General features: G+C 41.4%; 1 protein-coding gene across 1 annotated transcript; it reads left to right on the top strand.

Moving 5' to 3' along the window:
* The first annotated feature begins 850 nt into the window (after positions 1 to 850).
* LOC121283775 (inosine-uridine preferring nucleoside hydrolase-like) lies at positions 851 to 14,123 on the top strand. The gene is made up of 6 exons (XM_041198483.1): positions 851 to 1,009; positions 5,393 to 5,583; positions 6,501 to 6,680; positions 8,150 to 8,261; positions 9,387 to 9,523; positions 12,254 to 14,123. Exons 2-6 carry the CDS (start codon positions 5,401 to 5,403, stop codon positions 12,599 to 12,601), a joined length of 960 nt encoding a protein of 319 aa, XP_041054417.1. The 5' UTR covers positions 851 to 1,009; positions 5,393 to 5,400; the 3' UTR covers positions 12,602 to 14,123.
* Positions 14,124 to 20,400: the final 6,277 nt, after the last annotated feature.

The following is a 20,400-nucleotide window of genomic DNA, read 5'->3' as shown; positions in this document are numbered from 1 at the left end:
TTGAGCAGATTCTGCTGTTGAAGGTGGCAGCGTCTGGTTTTTTTTTTAGCTTTTTGTATTCTTCCATAAGAAATAAAGACAAATTCAGAGCAGGGGGCCTTTAAATTTGTAGCTGTGACTGACTTCCTATTCGCAGCAGTGTCCTCTCTGCCACATACCGTCCCGACCTACAGCCCTGATTGGGTGTACCTCTAATATGCTGCCTTCCTGCCAGATGGTTACTAATCGGACCACTGAGTTTCTATTCTATTTCCTTTAGACCCTTGCCCGAGTAACATAAAATCTAGCTCGCTAACTCTGTTTCTGTCTCAAAAGACTTCTGCGTTTATCAAAAACCCCATTTTGTTTAAATATTGCAATGAGAATTTCCAGCACTATCTGTGTTTAACCTAATTCTTAACACTCCTATCAGAGATGCAGCCTCACTGTATCCAGCAGCTTTTCAGAAGGTAACCTGACCATGGTAAGCCTCACAACCAAGCCCACTGCTCATGGCTCAATTACAAACTACCTGCATCAACTCCAACTATTAGGGGAATGGCTATACCTTTTTGTACTTGAAAAGAATGCAGGTTTAAACATTCATAATTTCACTTCTGGAGCATTGGAAATCTGTGGAAACTGGACGCAGTCAAATTCGCATTGTGCTCCATTCTAAACATAACCTGGTCACAATTATGCTGCTTTTAATTTCAACTAAATCATTCATACGTTCATACATATGTTTCATAAGATAGCCTGGAGGATGTGTCTTGCAAAAATTCAATTAGATTGGTTTAACTTTTGGGCGTAAACCAATTGGGGCATTAGGCCGTCCACGCATTCTCTAAAAGTAAACCTATAAATGCCTATAAATATCCAGCAGACATACAGAGGGAGAAGCTGAAGTTCCTCAGCTCCGAACTCTTTTCTGGAGAGAAGTTAAAAACGCAGAACTGCTGAATATATTCAGTACATTGTTGAATAAAAAGAGACGAAAGAATCGGATTGGACAAGAACAACAAATCCGGTGAGTGCAATTTCTTTTCTATTGGGATGACCACTGAATCTTCCTAGTTTGGTCGAATGAATAATCCAAGAAACAGTTTGGTTGTGAGCTAGCCACACAAACTCACACCTTGCTTCAATAACTTTAACATTAAAAAGAAACATTTCCACCAAACTTGATGAAGAACATTTGGGGAGTGAATGTATCCAGTCTCTGGCCCCCACGTACACCGATCGGCTAAAAAAGTGTAAAACTTGGAAATGAGTGGGACTGGCTGAACTGGTCTTAAATACGTGAAATGGAAATTCAGTACTACTGATTTTTGACCATTTTGAACTGGTTTCTCCTGCAGCATTCACTGTGTTTTATTTTTTTTAGCTGATATAGAACATTTTCTTTTTGGGCTCCAAGGTTCTATGGATAAATCAGCTGCAACTGTGCATTCGTACAGTTTCAAACTCCGGTGAACACTCAGATATACAAGGAGTTTTTTTAAAGAAGTCTAACATAACCTATTAGAAAACCCACTTATAAAGAGCAGGTCTGTATTTGGAAAAATGAAAGACGGGGTTAGATTTTGGATCGAGAACTTCAGCACTGACACTTGAAACGGAACTAAGTGTCTTTTTTGTGGTTTCTTGTGCGGTTTATCCCATGCATTTTACAGCCTTAGCTATGTTCATGTTCTTTTAATGTATTTTGATGGTCTCGCGGAGATGATATTTTATGTTAACAAAGTTATCAACGTTCTTGTTTTTGTAATGAACAGTCTGCAAGACATTCAGTCATTGCAACTTTTCCTATCTTGCATTCACTAATTAAAAGCTTTCGCATCTCTAACTTTTCAATTCTCATGAAGGGTAACATATTTCCATTCTACAATTGCTGATTGTCTCATCTTTTTGTTTCTGTTGTTTCTTAGCTTTACTTCAGTTTGCAGCAGGTGTCATTTTCTTTATAATTGGTGATATACGGGTTTCAATTACCTTAAGAGTGCAACATGTTTACTGAAAAGCTGATAATCTATTCATAAAGGGGCCAATCATTCTGACCTTTGCCTCTAAATATCACTCACTTTCTAAACACAATGGTTAGGAAGAAGGAATCAATGATATGAGGAACAGCACCTTATCTTTCGACTAGGCACTTTACAGCCTTTCGGACTGAATATTGAGTTCAACAATTTTAGATCATGAACTTTCTCCTCCATCCCCACTCCATTTCCGATTATTCCGCCCCCATTTTGTTTTTTCCAGTAATTTATATAGATTTTTGTTTTCCCACCTATTTCCATTATTTTTAAATGTATTTCCATCCATTGTTTTATCTCTACCTTTTGGCCTTTTTCGATTCCTTCACCCCACCCCCACTAGGGCTATCTGTAGCTTGTTTGTCCTGATTTCTACCCTTAATTAGCACATTCCTCTAGATAATATCACCACCTTCAACACCTCTTTGTCCTTCTTTCTGTGACATCTTTTGGTTATCTCCACCTATCACTGGCCCTCTATCCAGCTCTCTTGTCCCAACCCCACCTCCCTCCACCCCATTAAACCAGCTTATATTTCACCCCTTTTCTATTTTTCCTTAGTTTTGTTGAAGAGTCATGCGGACTCAAAACATTAACTGCGCTCCCTTCCACAGATGCTGCCAGACCTGCTGAGTTTTTCCAGGTAATTTTGTTTTTGTTAATGATATGTTTTACTGGGTCTCCACTCACTTAGTTTTGCATTGTAATGTCCGGGTTTCTCCTGGGTTGGGAAGGGGCAGATAGCTGAGCTGCATCTGCAAAAGTCACTGCCCCATTGCAGACATGTAAATGAAGCAGTGGGGAACATTCCCAGCCTCCTGCCCCGCTTTCTTTCTAATTGGTCCATCCAACCTTGAAGTGGAGGATGCCCAAATAAGGTGGGCAATGGAGCTTGAGCTGGAGCAATGATGAGTCAGAGGTTCTGCGGAGATCCTGGGGCTGCAGCTCAGAAATTGATGGTGCAGGTTGGAGGAGAGCCACAATTATAAGGCTCCAGTTCCAGTGGGTAGGAACACAACTGGAGGCTTACAACTGTGCTCCAATTTTTCCCCCTTTAGCACTGCTAAGATCCATGCCCAAATGGGACAGGAAATAATAGACCATTATTAAAAAATAATCTGAAGGATTGGCCCCTTTATGTGTGGATTATCAGGATTTCAGTGAAGTGCAGACAAGCTATTTGTTCATTTATCAATGATTCAATCTATAAGCATTGGCTTGTAATAGATGACTGAAAGCATAATCAAACAAATAGGTGGGGAGAGAATTAGCTACGTGAAGGGATTTAAGGGGGAAAATCTCCGAAAGCAGGGCCAGGTTACAGAAGGTGTATGCCATTGATGACAGAGTACACATTGGGTTGCACAGGTGGTCAATGCTGGGGGACCACAGGATCGGGTTGCAGAGGTAACTGAGGTGAGGACATACAAGGATTTGCAAATGAGGACAGGATTTTGAGTTGGTTAGGACCAGAACATAGAAACATAGAAAAATAGAAGGAGGAGTAGATCATTCAGACCTTCGAGACTGCTCTGCCATTCAATATGATCGTGGCTGATCCTTTATCTCAACAACATACTCCTGCTCTCTTCCCATACCCTTTGATGCCTGTAGAGTCTAGAAATCTATCCATTTCCTTTTAAATATATTCAGTGACTTGGCCTCCACAGCCCTCAGTGGTAGAGAATTCCACAGGTTCACCACCCTCTGAATGAAGAAGTTTCTCCTCATCTCAGTCCTAAATGGCCAACTCCCTATCCTGAGATTGTAACCCCTTGTTCTAGACACCGTCCTTCCAACCGTCAGAGGAAACATCATCCCTGTATCCAGTCTGTCCAGTCCCGTCAGAATTTTATCTGTTTCAATGAGATCCCCTCTCATTCTTCTAAACTCCAGTGAATACAGACCTAGTCAGCCCAATCTCTCCTCATATGACAATCCTGCCATCCCAGGAATCAGTCTGGTGAACTTTCGCTGCACTCCCTCTATGGCAAGTATATCCTTTCCTAGGTAAGGAGACCAAAACTGCATACGATACTCCAGGTGTCATTTCACCAAGGCCCTGTATAGCTGCAGTTTGACATCCTGTACTCAAGTCCTCTCACAATGAAGGCCAACATGCCATTTGCCTTCTTAACTGCTTGCTGCACCTGCATACTTGCTTTCAGTGATTGGTGTACAAGGGCACCCTGTTCTTTTTGTATATCAACATTTCCCAATCTATCACAATTTAAATTCTGTTTTTCCCAGCAAAGTGGATAACTTTATACTTAGCCACGTTATATTGCATCTGCCATATATTTGCCCACTCACTCAACTTGTCAAAATTGCCTTGAAGCCTCTTAACATCCTCCTCACTACTCACATTCCCACCTAGTTTTGTGTTGTCAGCAAACTTGAAGACCAATAAAATCAGTCATATCATTAGTATTTAGTTGAACTATCAATTGGCTTAAAAAGTACACATTTAGCCCTTAAGTCATCAAGTATTGTTGAACATTATTTAACAGTGAGATAAAAGCAAAATACTGGGGATACTGGAAATCTGAAACAAAACAGAAAATGCAGGTAAAACTCAGCAGGTCTAGCAACATCTGTGGAGAGAGAAACAGAGTTAACGTTTCGAGTTTGTATGACCCTTCTTCAGAGCTGAAGAGAAGTGGAAATGCGATGAAATATATACTGTTTAAGCAGGGTGGAGCAGGTGGAGCTGGATAGAAGGCCAGTGATATGTGGGGACAAAGGAGAGATTGACAAAGATGTCATGAGCTAAAGGACAAAGGGAGTGTTAATGGTAGTGGTAAAGGCTAAAAAAGGTGCTTATAGTGGCAAAGGTAAGAAAGCAGAATGTGATAATAGCAGAACAAGGGCCAGCACTCTGAAAAAACCAACAGGAACAAATAACAGATGACCCTTTTGGGGATGGGGTGGGGAGAGGGGGCGGTGGTGGGTAAAAGAAGGATAGAAAATGAGATAAATGGGGGGGATAAAAAAGGGTATAAAATCATGGATAAATGAATAAAAATAAAAATAAGTGGATAAAAAACATATAGAAAAAAGGGGATAAAAAGGGGTGCGAATAGAGGAAAGAGTTCATGCTCCAAAGTTGCTGAAGTTAATGTTAAATCCAGAAAGCTGTAAAGTGCCTAATCAGAAATCAGGTGCTGTTCCTTCAGTTTGCATTGGGCTTCACTGGAACATTGCAGCAGGCCAAGGACGGACATGTGAGCACGAGAGCAGGATGGTGTATTGAAATTGCAACCGACAGGAAGTCTGAGTCATGCTTGTGGACAGACTGAAGGAGTTCCGCAAAGCAGTCACCCTGAGTTTTCATTATTTAACAGTGCCTTGTTTTTAAACTCTCTGAATTTCAGATTCTAACATGGCAAAGAAGCTGTTGCTTTTAGATGTTGACTGTGGGGTGGATGATGCTCAAGCGATGATGATGGCTCTTGCAGCTCCTAATGTGCAGATCCTGGGTATAACATGTACTCACGGAAACACAGCAATTGAAAATGTGTGTAAAAATGTACTTCGGGTGCTACAACTTTGCAAAAGGATGGAGGTAGGTGTTGAAGAGCAGAGGCACAAGTATCTGTGAGGGTGACTCTTTGCACTTTTTGCTCAGTAATAACTCAGTTCATAGGAGACTAAAACACAACAAAAGCTTCTAAAATTTCTTTATTTGTCAAAATGCTTCCAATTGTTTCTAGTTTATGGTTGCATTAAACGTATGTACATTTGCAAAGGATATTTTTGTTGTGGACTCTGTATAACATCTGTATTGTGCTAATTGAAAATGGATATCATTTCATAGACATAGTTAGATACATACAATCCATGAGTGTCTCTGATTGTGTCTGCATAATTTTAGACTGCATTCTAAGCCTATTAAAAAGTGTTACATCTTTATTACAACATTACTAGCATGGCATAGCTTTTTTCATTCCTGTTAAGGAAATAATTTTTACCCAGCTTTATTCTCTTCCCAGTTTTCTTCCCTTTGATCCTGAAGACAGGATAGTGCAGGAAAGGGGTTTTACCCATAGAAATCACCCTCCAAATCTTCAACTGCCTAACAACTTGGCTGTCGGCTGTGGATGATGATTTGTTATTTGCTCCTGGGTAGCATAGTGGCTGAATCAAATCCTGTCTTTGATATTGGTGTGCACATTCCAGTAGAGAGTTGCTGAATAACAGTCAGGTATTTGAAATCTGTCTGATTTCTTCACTTATTGATTTGCGGTGTTGGCCTCAACTCTACAACTCCTATTTGTAGCTGACATGCCAACAGTACTGAAACTGGAAACTACCTGATTTTTAACAACTCACTTGTGCACTGGGCTGATCACTTACAAACTAAACTATTCAGGGGAGCTGTTAAATAAAATTATTTTCCACCTTTCTTACATTGTTTTAACTGAACAGTAGGCATGATGTATGCTTAGTAATTCTGAAAATGAATTTTCCATGTTTGCACAGATTCCAGTCTACCGGGGTGCAGGTAACTCTCTCCTTGGAGAACGTCTGCATGACCCTGCTTACCATGGAAAGGATGGGCTGGGTGATGTTCCAGACCCTAATGCTCCAGGGCTGGTACACATTCAAGCTGAGCATGCGGTGAATGCCATGATAAGAATAGTCAATCAGCATGTTGGTCAGGTGAGATGTCATTTTCTTCTTAGACAATCCCTCAGGATCGAGGATGACTTGTTTCCTTCTGGTTTGATGGGTTCTGAGATGGCTGATAAGTCCAGTACATGAGCTGCAGACTCCGCCACGTGGGGCAGGTGGTGTTTGGAGGGTCAGGTAGATGGGTCGTTTAAAGATTTGTAAACCCTCTCTGCCACCTCAACTTCACCTCTGCGTGTTCCTGATGAAGTTTGTTGATGTGCTCTGTGCCTTCCCAAATGAAACCTTCTCCATTTTGGTCGATCACATGCCAGGGACACCCATAAGTTGATGGGGATGTTTGACCTCTTCAGGGATGCTTTCAGGACACCCCTTAAGCATTTTCATTGTCCTCCTGGGTGCCTCCTGTCATGTCCGAGTTCTCAGTAGAGCAGTTTCTTTGGGAGTCTGATGTCAAGCATAAAAATGAAATGTCCTGCCCAGGGGAACTAGTTTTCAATGATCAGCACCTCAATGCTGGGCAAGTTGGGTTGGAAGAACACCCTGCTGTTGGACCACCTTTCTTGTCATTGGATTTGGAGGATCTTGTGAAAGCACCTCTGGCCGTACTTCTCCAGTGCTTTGAGGTGCCTCCTGTAGATGTGAGATGTGAAGGTTTTAGGAAAGCAAAACTTGATGGCCTGAGGCTATCGCTATTTACTTTGAGGGCACATTGCTGAGTTAAACATAGGAAACTTGGGTGAACAAGTCTTTTATATTGGAGCAGAGCTATGTAAATGTGAGACATAGGGTTTTGGCAGGGTTATCTTGGGAGAGGTGCAAAAGATCAAGGAAATTTGCAAGTAGTGATATTTTACTGTAAAACCAGACATGCTAATTTCTTCAGGATGGAATGATGCACTTATTCTGTAGTTTAAGGTACAGGAAATTCTGGCCCACTAATCTAGTCTAATCGTGAACAAGTCAAAATTTGCTTCATGAGGAAGAATATTTGAATATCTCAACTATAATTTGAGCAAGTAATTCTCTATGTTTTGTCAATAGGGAAACTAGATAAGGAAGCTACTGTAGAGGGAATTAAATTGTTTCCAATAACAAAACCATTTTAGTGAGAGTTCTTAAGTAGGGTGAATGGAGTTGAATACTCATTGAAGTCAGTTATTGCATTCTCCATGGCAACGCTTCTACCAATCATAGCCCACTTGCCTACCAATCAGCACTGCCTTCTCATGCAGTATAAATTGTTGTTCCCTTTACAATTTGGTATTCTTGCGAATTGTCCTGATTAGTGCAAGATGAAAAGTTCTGACAACATATCTTTTTACAGAATACTCATTGAAAGTCTAATACATAATGCAGTAGCTTAAAAATATTTACAAACATTGTGGTGGTTTGTACTGAATGTAAAAATAATTCTTTAAACTATTGCAATGTACAAAGGACTGAATGCCTCACTATTACTATGCTAAAATACTTTCCATCTTTCCATCATCTTTTAGGTCTCTCTTGTTGCTATTGGACCCCTGACCAATGTGGCATTAGCTGCTAAAATGGATCCCACTTTTCCTTCAAAGCTGAAATGTTTGTATATCATGGGAGGAAACATGGAAGGTATGCCTGCTTTACAAAAGCAAAATACTGTGGATGCTATAAGTGTGAAATAAAACCAGAAAATTCTGGAAATACTCAGCAGATCTGGCTGCATCTGTGGAAAGAAAAACGGAGTTAATATGCGGAATAGTAGGGTGCCTACCCACTGTCTGAAAAATTGGTGGGGACCCTGTGTTGATCATTTTCAGGAGGCCTGATGCAATTTTGTAACAATTAGGCACTTATTGGGCAGCATTGGGCCTCCCATTGAATTAAGCCCAATGCAGGGCCGAAATCCGCCTTCCATCAGAAGCCAGCAGCTCTCTAATACTGGCAGCACCACTGGGAGCAGTGGCTACTTCTGGTACTGCACCAGGACTTTGAACAGGGACCAGTGCTGGATCCCTGTAGAGTGAGTGGGATGGGGGTAGCAGGGAGAGGTGGGCAACAGCAAGGCGGGTGAGGGGGTCAATAGACAGGACAATGGGGTGGCTTCCCAAGAAAGCCCCCTCTTCCTGATGTCAGGTCCTCAGTCGGGCAGAGTGCCTGAATACGTGGGCAACCCCCCTCCCCCCACCTCCCAGTAGGCTGCAGACAAACTCAACAGGGTTTGCTGGGTGGTTGTCTCACGTGGCAAGTTCCCCACCAGATGCTGGTAGAATTCTAGCAGCAGCAAGATGAGGTCCTTAAAGGCCCTTCAGTGGTTACTTAAGGGCCTCAATTGAATTCCAGGTGGGAAGACCATCCTCCACCCTTCCTGTCCAGCGCTTGATTGCAGGGGCAGGGGGAGCTTCTGAGCAAGATGGCTAAGAGAGCCCAGAGATCCCCAATCTTCCTGAGAGTTCAGAGATCCCCAATGTACCTGAGGGTCCAGAGATCCCCAATGTACCTGAGGGTCCAGAGATCCCCAATGTACCCGAGGGTCCAGAGATCCCCAATGTACCCGAGAAACCATAGATCCCCAATGTACCCGAGAGCCTGAAGATCTCCAATGTACCCGAGAGCCTGGAGATCCCCAATGTATCCAAGAATCCAGAGATCCCCAATGTACCCGAGACCCCAGAATTCCCCAATGTACCCGAGAGCCCAGAAATGTTTTATATCAATTTGTGCCCTCAAAATCTACCCTGTCTGCTTTACTTTCAGCCAGAGGGAATGTGAGAGTCTGCAGTGAGTTTAACTTTGTCACTGATCCAGAAGCAGCTTCCATTGTTCTCAGCCACTTTACATGCCCAACTTACATTGCCACCTTGGAGTACAGTCTCCGCCATCGATTACCATGGGTAAGTTGCTCAAACCACACAATAGCAATCTCAAGACCAGGGGTAGAGTTTTACGAGTGGTGGGGGTTTCCTGCCTCTCCACCCGGAGAATTGGTGGAGGATGCATCCCCGCCGGTGTAGGTTGCCCGTCAGCCATTTATCGCTCTGGTCCTCACTTGGGAGGAAGTCCCATCTCAGAGAGCTGCCAAGTCCCAGCGTGACCACTGGGAATGGTGGTCACTGCTTGGACTACATCCAGTCCCAGCAGAGAAACAAAGCTAAGCACTAGGGCAGGTTGTGTGTGTGTGTGTGTGTGTGTGTGTGTGTGGGGGGGGGGGGGGGGCAACATGCACATTCTGTTTTATGTTATTGGACTTGTCAACATAGTGTTGTAATCCTGGTCAAGACCAGACATTTTTTTAAAAAAAGAAATCCAAAATCCATTACTTACAGCAAGAATGAAGCCACAAAGTTCCATGGTTTAAAACAAAATAACTTTTACTATACAAGAGTCAAAGCAAATACTAAATCCTATCTTGGGTAACCACCTGTACTCTAAAACCCAAAATCTTTGTCTTTGGTTTTGCAGTTCCCTAATTTAGGGGCTGTGTTTATTTTGTCCCTGATTTTGTTAATTTGGTTTATTTGGTGGACTCTAAAAGAAAAAAAAAACTCCAAAATCAACAAAAGCTGAACAGGAATTAACAGGCAAATTGTGGTCGACTTGAGTTGGTCCACATCAAGCGGAATGCCTGAGGTAGCAGCTGTGGCGAAGGGTGGTGTGTCCCACTAGGCATCGAAGCAGTTACTGATGCAAGTCACCAAGATGCTGCCCGAGAAGTGGAGGAAATCTCACAAGTAGAGCTATTCCACTTACGTGTACAGGGTGCTGACCAAGGTCCACCCTTCCACCAGGAACTCATCCAAGGCAATGAGTGTTATGAGTTCCTTCATTGTCGATGTTTTTGAGCACATCACCTCTCACTCTTCGTATCTCATTTACTACAATAAGCACCACACCATCTCGGCCAGGTAGATCTAGAGTGCTGTCCACCTCCTGCTGCCAGGGGAACTGTCCAACCATACATTCTCCAAAGGCACAAAGGTGGTCGCCAAATACACCAACTCCATTTAGGTTGATCATTCTAAAGATTATAAATTATGAATTGCACATTCAACACAATGATACAATTAAGACAAATCTTACAAATTGGCTTGCAATCCACACATATGTATTATCAATCTCAGTCACAAAGTCCTTCAAAACCCTGTCCTCCTCACAAAGAATCAGCTCCTCTTCTCCTAAGATTTAGCCTGACAGCAGCACACAAGCAACTCAAATTCCACAGGCACATTCTTCACCAAAAACAGCACTCATCTGCAGAATCTCCTCAACTCTGCAGGTGATGGTCTGGATATTTGAGATCCATCAACGTTATCTTTAAGTACAGGAACAATTGCAGCAACTGTATATTTGTCTATTCTCAGGTCATGGATCCAGCCTCCGTTTTCTTCATCTGCCTGTAGTGTACCACTGGGATCATCATCTGAGCTCGGATGGCTCTGTGTCCTATTAAGTGGTTTCAACCAGTTTCAGTCTCCTCTGAAGTTTTGGTTTCCAATCTCAGTTTCAGCCTTAGTTTCCTCAGAAACTGGAAGATTCTGTTTCCTTTTTCAATTAGGGTCTGTCTCAAAAAATACAAACTTAGAAACAACGGATTCTGTCACAGTAGGAATTGGTATCTGCACAAATGTCATCATTCTTGATTTCCTATCAAATAGAATAGAACTAAATCCAGTTTCTTCATGTGCTTACAACAGCAGTCTCAGTTATCCAAGCCACAGTGACCATAGATTTTGAACCTGCCAAGCCCTACCTTCTAGTTTTCTCTGAAAACATACAATAATTACTCATTTTGGTATGCTGCCAAAACTTCAGGGAGTGACGTATGAGGAAAGATGGTCCACCTTCCTAAAAAGAGAGAGCTGAGAGGGGGTATGATGGAAGTGCTTCACATCATGAAAAGTTTGGAGTTTTCTGTTTATATAAGGTCATATTGTCTCCATTGAGCATGTTTGTGCAAATATGTGATAGATTTTTGTAGATCACCATTGAATAAACTAAACAAGTCTGCATGCAATGATATGCAACTAGCTTTTTTTAAACTGTAGTCTGTGACCAATGCAAACTGTAACATAACGCTATGTAAAGGGGATTAAGCACACAAAATGTAGTTGAGCATTAAAGAGATATTATATACTTATGTCTGTTCTTGCATTCAGTGCACCTTAACACGCTAATGAGTAACCACATCTGTTTCTGTCCAGAATAGAAGAGCACTTAAGATGCTACAACTGCCAAATTTGAAATTAATGTTAATACAAACAGATAATTGTTATTGCTTTTTGGCTGATATAAATGGCTGTCCATTTTTAAATGTGGACACTTTAACTCATGGCAGACTGTATTTACAAATTAAGAACAACAAAAGAAAATAGGAAATGCAGGAAGAGCTTTTGTTTCACTAAGCAAAAGTTTAAAATGATGCCATTGTGTGGAACAGGTTACTGACATGGGTGATGGAACCAAAAAGCTTAATGGGCTTCAGGAGGAAGCAGGCAGTTTGTTGTTGACAGTTGGGATTCAGGGTTATTAGAAACCCATCAAAGGAATATTGTGAATCGGTGGGCTGGAAGATCTTCTCGTGCCTGAAACTTTATGTTTCTAAATCATTTTCTTTTTAATTGCAGGACTTTTTTCAGAAGTGGATAAATCAAAATACTGAGAAAGCTCAATTCATGAAGAAGATAACTGCACATACTACTGAGTTTACCAAAGGTGATCAAGGCAGTAAAGAGTTGCATTTTGGACAAGGGTTTGTGTCCTGTGATTCATATGCAATGGCTGCTGCGATTGATGAGTCTGTTGTCACTGAAGATGCACGATATGGGGTAAGCGTGGAATTGCATGGATCATTGACCAGAGGGATGATGGTTCTGGATACCCTTGACCTACTGAAACTTAAGAGTAAAGCTGTTGTCTTCTTGAAATGCGATATGGAAAAATTTAAGCAGCTGTTGATGAATGCTCTGAAATAGGATGCTGCAGGCTTCAAATTAAAGGAAAGGGGGGAAAAGTGCCAGGTACATTTTATATAGTGCTAACGAGGATGTAAAGCCTAACTCTCGGTAAACTTAATTCAAATTTAAACAATATGCTCATACATTCCTAATATTATCTGGCATGAGTGAATTTAGCTTCTAAATGACAAATGTAACCTGTAATAGTTAAAATGTTTGCTCACACTTCCTGACTAATGCTTAGAAAATGGTCAAATAATAAATCTGAATGAATATTGTGGAGAGTAGTTTCATTTCATTTGGAACTGGGGAGTATTAAGCAGAACTTTCTTTGGGGGATTAAATGGATGGTGTAGGAAAAATGGACTGGAATTTATATTTTTGTCACACATGTTATATCAGCTGAGTTTGCCCAGCTTCAACTGCTCTGCTGTGGTTTCATTCATGCCTTTGGTACCTCTGGACCTGACTATTCCAATGTTCTTCTGTTAGCATTCTATCTTTTATCTTCCATAAACCTGAGGCCAACCAAACTTTCATTGCCTGTATCTTATCTCCCACGAAGTGCAGTTTATCGATCACAAGCCTCCATCCCCCACCGCCCCATGCTTGCTGATCTTTATTGGCTTCCGGTCCAGCAACACTCCAATTTTAAAATTCCCTTCCCTGTTTTCAAATCCCTCTCGACCTCTGTAACCTTTCAAGGTTTCTGCACTCCTCCAATTCTAGCCTCTTGCACACCGATTTTCATCGCTCTGCTATTAATGGTCATGCCTTCAGCTGCTTGTTTCCCAAGATCTGGAATTCTTCCCCTACACCTCTCCACCTCTCTCGTTCCTCCTTTAAATCCTATCTATTTGATCAAGCTTTTGATCAGCTATCCTAATATCTTATGTGGCTCAGGGTCAAATATTGTTTGACAGGGTTTCATTAAATGCCTTGGGATGAGTTCCTACATTAATGATGCTGTATAAATGGAAGCTGTTTTTATTGATTATTAAGATGTTAACTAACTCTGATTATGCTTTTAGTTCAGAGATTTGCATTTTAAGAATACCATTAAGAATACCATTTACTTTCTTGAACTTGAAAGTTATCGGAATGCAATGTTAGATAAATATAAATATAAACCTATAAAATTCTAACAGGACTAGACAGGGTAGATGCAGGAAGGATGTTCCCAATGGTGGGGGAGTCCAGAACCAGAGGCAACAGTCTGAGGATATGGGGAAGACCATTTAGGAACGAGATGAGGAGAAATTTCTTCATCCAGAGAGTGGTGAGCCTGTGGAATTTGCTACCACAGAAAGTAATTGAGGCCAAAACATTGTATGTTTTCAAGATATAGCTCTTGGGTTGAAAGAGATCAAGGATATGGGGAGAAAATGGGAGCAGGCTATTGAGTTGGATGATCAGCCATGATCATGATGAATGGTGGAGCAGGCTCGAAGGGCCGAGTGGCCTACTCCTGCTCCTAGTTTCTATGTTTCACTCATGTATGTTGTAAATCAATGGAAAATAAATGTAGCATGCAACTAAACTGCTTAAAATGCATTCATTTTCATTCAGCTTTGAATTAGAGCATTGAAATTTATTGAAAACTTGCCTCCTTAGTTAAAATAACCATAAGCAGATAAAGTTTGCACCAGACAGCATAGCTACCAGTCACAGAACATTTGAAAGTGGGGTCTAAAAAACTGCATGGCTATCATTTCTGCCTCGTCCCTACATGTATTTTCCCACCCAGTAGTTCTTGCATCCATTATAACCGTGTGTTTTAAAGGAAACTGGTTGAAGATCTAATTTACAAGCATAGTAAATATTATTGAGGTTTCATTTTTTGTAGATTTTGAAAATACGGTTTTGTACATTGGTCACAATATTTACTCAAGGCCATGAATAGAGGAAGGGAGAGGGTTTCAAGACAATTTTCCCTGTTTTTTTTAAACATTAAGACAACTTTTACATTTTTTGGCAGGTGTCCTGCCTGACAGTCCAGTTAATTGACAGGCTGGCTGCCTGATTCGTGATAAAGCAGCTGAGGGACGCTTGCTAGGTAGGTCAGAGGTCATGGGGGCTGGAGCTGGGATGTTGGGGTTAGCAGCCGAACATCGCAGGGTGTTGGGGGTCAGAGATATGAGATTGCACGGGATGTGGGAATTGGATATTGGGGTTGGGGGGGGTGTTGGAGATCAAGTTGGTGGGGGTGGTGGGTGGTGTGGGTCAGAGATTTCAGGGGTCGGGGACTGAGGAGCAGAAATTCAGTGTATGGGTATTGGAGATTACAGAAGCAATGGGGCTTGGAGATTGTGGCTGGTGAAGGTCGGAGTTTGCAGTGTGCTAATGGGCTAAGTTTGGGCCTGGAGAAAACACTTCTCCTGTAACTCCTGTAAGTACATTTATCTTATGGATCTGATCCTTCTCACCTCCTTTTAACTGATGTGATTCCTGTGAAATCTGGTCAACTTTAGTTAAATAAAAGTAAAACCAGAGACATACAGCCCCTTTAAAAGATTCCACTAACTGATCCACCTTGTGAGAATAGTTTGGTCACCATTAAATCAGAAATGGGTATATTGGTTGCGGCTTGGGAATGAATAAGAAACCTTACTTTTTTTTTACTTCCCATCCAACCCAAACTCACCCATTTTTGGGGAGTCAAAATTACCCCCATTGTTTCCCACTAATGTTTCATATATTTTCTGAATCAGAACAAGATGGAAACTTATACAAAATGAGAATAACAGCAGAATCATTTTACCAATATAACAGAGAAACTTACTAGAAACTCCTTCCAAGAGTTTTGCAAAAGAGGATGATACTTAAGATTAAATCTGTGTAACAAATGTTCATTCCAACTTAGAATGCTCCATGACATCCAACTGGAAATTATACCAAGTGACTCTCGATAATTATATTCACTCAAGTTACTGTTATCTTACTGTTGGGAATGTACTTTGAAAGCAGCTCAATCACAGTATTTCATTATTAAAGTGGTATAAGATGAACAAGAACATGACTATGCAACCAAATTAACTACACGTGCTAATCTTTTTAAAAGATGTACAATTTGTAAATGTTAATGTTCAAAGAGACTTCAATGTGCCCATACAAGAATTCAGAAAGTTAGCATGCAGGTACAGTAAGCAATTAGGAAGGCGAATGGCATGTTGGTCTTTATTGCAAGGGAATTGGAGTACAGGAATATAGGAGTCTTGCTACAATTGTACAGGGTTTTGGTAAGACCACACCTGGAACACTGTATGCAGTTTTGTCTCCATATTCAAGGAAAGATATGCTTGCATTGGAGGTGGTACAGAGAAGGTTCTATAGATTAGTTCCTGGGATGAGGGAATTACTGCATTTCCCAAACTGGCTGAGACCCTTGATGGTGAGCACTCCTTTTATGCCATGACTATTTTCTTCTCTTTGCCTATGCCTGTGACCTACCTTATTATACTTCCCCAAGCTCACTGTACTCTATAGGATGTGTACACCTACGCTGGTGCTTGCAAAGGTTGAAAAGGTGTGTTGACTTGGGCTACTGACAGTCCATAATGAAGTCTGTAATAGAGATTATAATGCTACCTTGAAGAGGCATTAAATTTGGCCTCGGAGCTATTTCAACGAAGGGGTCACCCTGACCACATCTGCACCATGATGGATGCATGTGCAACTCTGCTGTCCGCCTCTCCAGGTTGATCTGCCACAGAGGCCTTAAGGATAACCTTACCTTCTACGATGGAGGCTCGAGCAATTCCCATTGAGGCCTTGAGTTGAAACCCTGCCTCTCCACCAAAAAGCTGAGAAAATTGTTTGCAGAACACAGTTGGCATAGAATATACAGCACAGAAACAGGCTGTTTGGTCCAACCAATTCATATGAACCATTTGAGTTTTCATGCAATATCTGTAAAGGAAATTTCAAAATATTCCTGCCTTTGCATTCCTGCCTAGCAATGCTGGATGCCTGTCTTCTACTCAGCGTTGTGTGAAAATTAAGCCAAAGTGCAATGGCAATTTGATACCTAAATTTAACTTGCTGCTAACTTCTGGGGAAAATCAATAATGATACGTTTGTGGGAAGAGTGCGGCATAATGTGTCTCAGATTAACTTGTGATACTTCCCAGCCCAAAACTACATGAGGAAACTTTGGAAGATCTAGTCCAATGCCTCTGAATTGTCCTCAGTGTGCTGATATTTGTGAGGATTAGATTGCTTTTCAAACCTCCAGTCAAGCATTTAAGTGTCAAACTTCAAATTTCAAGAAGTGCACTGGTCATTGTGTTTGTGGTACCACTTGAAAGCTCACGTCAGTATTTTCTCACCCCAAAAATTTATGTTTGAACAGACATTTTATAACCAAACCTGTTTTGTCAAAAGATGGTTGGGGCCCAGGTTCAGAGAAACCTGATGCATCTCCTTTGGCAAAAAAATGGTTGTGTGTGAAAAATGATTCCAGGTGTGTACTAAAATCCCTAAAAGAAAACCTCAATTCCTGCCCATTATCTAATTTCATGATATATATGTGGCTAGAATTTTGTTACTCTTCAATTTTCATGTGCAGTGGAAACATAGAAAGAAAATGGACTGCTTTAACTCCACCCAAAGATAATTTTTAAAAAAGGCTCACGCCTACCTTATGAAATAAGTGCAAATATTTGCACAGAGTCAACGGTTAATGTGCAATGGTTGAGCAATGTTCAAAAATCTCTGAGACAAAGGGCAACAAAACACTTGCAACTGATACTTTACAATATTTACAATCATCAATTTTACTATCTTCTCTACTGAAGTAAGTACTATAGTGTTGGTGCCTTGTCACTTTTCAATGTTTCAGAATTTGGCATAATTATCTCACTTTGATTTACAGTATGGTGTGCAATAAATGGCATCAGAATAGTAGAATCAGGGAGAATGGAAAAGATGCTTAAATGAAGCATTACAATTGCCTAGCCCGTGTCCTCCGTAGTGGCTAAAGCCAGAGGCTGGACTGGCTCTACTTCTGGGACCTGGGCTGTGCTGGAAGAGCAGAAAAGAATAGGCCTTCACATCATCATTGCTAAGGTAGTTTATTGTTGGCGATGACCGAATGCACTGGCTGCAAATGGGCCATTAAACTGTGTGTCTCCGCGTCCCAACACAAGAATGTCACTCAAGACCAAGACTTCTATAATAATGTGACATCCTAGACAGGTTTCTATTTGACACAGATAACTTTATTACAGAGCAATTTCAGAAGCTACATGCTTGAACCAGGACCATGACTAGAAAACTCTGCCACCCCAGATTACCTGCGCTTAGGGCTCATTCATCAAGAACAATCACGTGAGCCTTAATGGGCAATAGGAAAGGTTATACCTTCAACCACTACATTTCTTTCCCCCTTTAGTTTTTTTTTACATTTCCTATTTACAAGGAACATTTTAATCCACAGCATATACATATATACAGGTCAGGTGATTAAAGATTAAGTCTCTGAGGTGGTTTTCTGATTTGGTTAGAGCAGCGCAGCTCTACCACTTGAGGTTCTTCCACTGGATCGACTTGATCAGAAACTGCAGCATCAAGTATACCATTAAAAAGTGGCAGTTCTGGATTAGGCAATTCATCAGGTATGTCTATTCTAGGTCAATCTGTCACCTCAGGAATTAAAGGTTTAACATCAATTGCAGGCGGAATAGCTGTTTGTTGGAATGTCTCTCTACTCCTTATATGATCCATGTTTCCGAACAATTCAGTCTTCCACTTACACTTGGAATGACAAGGGACTAGTTTCTGACATAATTGTACCAGGAGCCCAACAAGGTCCACTTCCAACATTCTGCACAAAAAATGTATTTCCTACAGTAAATCTTTGAGCTTTGCTATAAATATTGTGATTCGAGTTTTGATTATTCTGATTATTCTCTACCTTCCCCTCTAAATTTAGAAACACCAGACTTAACCTTGTACGTAGGCGGCACTTCACCAATAATTCAGACTGTGTTGAACCCATAGTTGCATGAGGAGTCGCACGATAATTGAGAAGAAAATGGGAAAGTCAAGTTTCTGAAGTACTTTTAGATAACCTTTACATTCCTGATTTGAAAGTTTGCAGTGCTCTTTTAGCTAACCCATTTGATGGGGGATGATATAGTACTTCTAAGAGTTAAACAGGGATTCCTATTTTTTTAATAAAACCAAAGGTCAACAGAATTCTCTAGATGAACCTTGTACACCATAAGGGCCAATATCAGCAGAACTCTGCAGAAAGATCTTGGGGATCATAAGGGATTAACTGGTTAGGAGACAGAAGGCATGATGAGGATACATAGATAAGGGTAAAGACAAACAGTACCAGGGACGGAGCCAGACTAGAACAAAATGAAGAGTCCCTGCTTGGGTGAGTAAAGATATGTACCTGGGACTGGAGACATCTGCTTATCATGTGATTATGTACTCTCAAGATTAGAATTTGAATGATGCAATGTGTACATAACTAGCTGTGTATAAAAAGATGCATTTCCTGTGATCGGGAGAGTTCTGTTTCAGCCAGTCTAAGGCAGATTCTCCCTGTGTTCACTTGAACAAGTGATTGTTAACTTGTATCTGAGTCTCCTGTGGTCGATTCTTAGAAGGCTACCACAATATCTTGCGCTGCAAGTAGGTTACTCGTCTTGAACCATCGGAGCAGCGCTGCAAAACTGGAGAGTATAGTTTATTTACCACCTGTAGTGTAGTAAGCTGACCTGAGGACAGTCCGATTGAGTATCAAAGAATCTAAAGGAGAACTCAGTACAGGAAGTGCTGAGAAAAGGGAGGCTGCTAGAGAAGGGCCAAATCCATGCTGGTGGTATCTGCGCAGGGGCTGTAAAAGAAGACCACGCTGGTGGCATCCACGTGGAGTACAAATAAATTTTAAAAATCAGCCAGGAAAGGAGAAAGGCAGCACCAAAGAGCTTGATTAGGGGTCGGAGGGCTCCATCGCAAGATTTATAGTGGAATGATGGCCAAAAATGATTAAGAAGAAGCAGAAGAAAGGGTGGAACCCACAGGGAACTCCCAAGGAACAAAAAGGCTGGTGGATGAGTCAGAAGAAGAATAAGGAACAAATGGGAATAATGATCATTGCCATTCTACACTTGCAATTGTGTAGGTGAGTTAATAGCAATGTCCAACGAAGTAATAAAGAAACTGCAAAGTCATTGACTGAGGGAGGCATTGATGCCGATAAAGGTACATAATCACATGATAAGCAGATGTCTCCAGTCCCAGGTACATATCTTTACTCACCCAAGCAGGGAGGTTAATTGGGGGAGTTTACAGGAGGAAGCAGCTGAGTATGGAGAGAGGGCAGATCCATCCCCATACAATGAATCTTAACCTCCCACCACACCACAGTGCGAGAACACACTAATTAACCCCATGACTCCCATGACTGTAACTTCCAGAAAGCCCAAGGCTAAGAAGTGAAAACCTAAAGTTGAGGGTCATAGGAATAAGGAAGCTAAGGTAGCAGGGGAAGACTTAGAAGAGGTGACAATAACGGAGAAGATTACACATGTGCCTTTTAGCCCCGGCGAGAAACAAATGTTGCTCAAGGACCTGCCTAGACTTAACTCCCGGAATGACAATTTGGAATTCTGGATGAAGCTACGGGAAATGCAGGAGTTTCAGGCAATGCACCCAAAAGACACTCATGTCTTACTAAAGGCAAAATGTCCAGGGAATGTTTGGGAGCAACTGCCTTGAACAATAAAGATTGGGGACTGGACCTACCCCCAGGCTATCCTCAATTGGGAGGGGATGCAAGACTTACGCGATTTTGAGACGGA

Source organism: Carcharodon carcharias, chromosome 11 (genome assembly GCF_017639515.1).
Source record: "Carcharodon carcharias isolate sCarCar2 chromosome 11, sCarCar2.pri, whole genome shotgun sequence".
Lineage (NCBI taxonomy): Eukaryota > Metazoa > Chordata > Chondrichthyes > Lamniformes > Lamnidae > Carcharodon > Carcharodon carcharias.
Note: the sequence above shows the minus strand (reverse complement) of the source record. Positions and strands in the feature narration are given on the sequence as shown.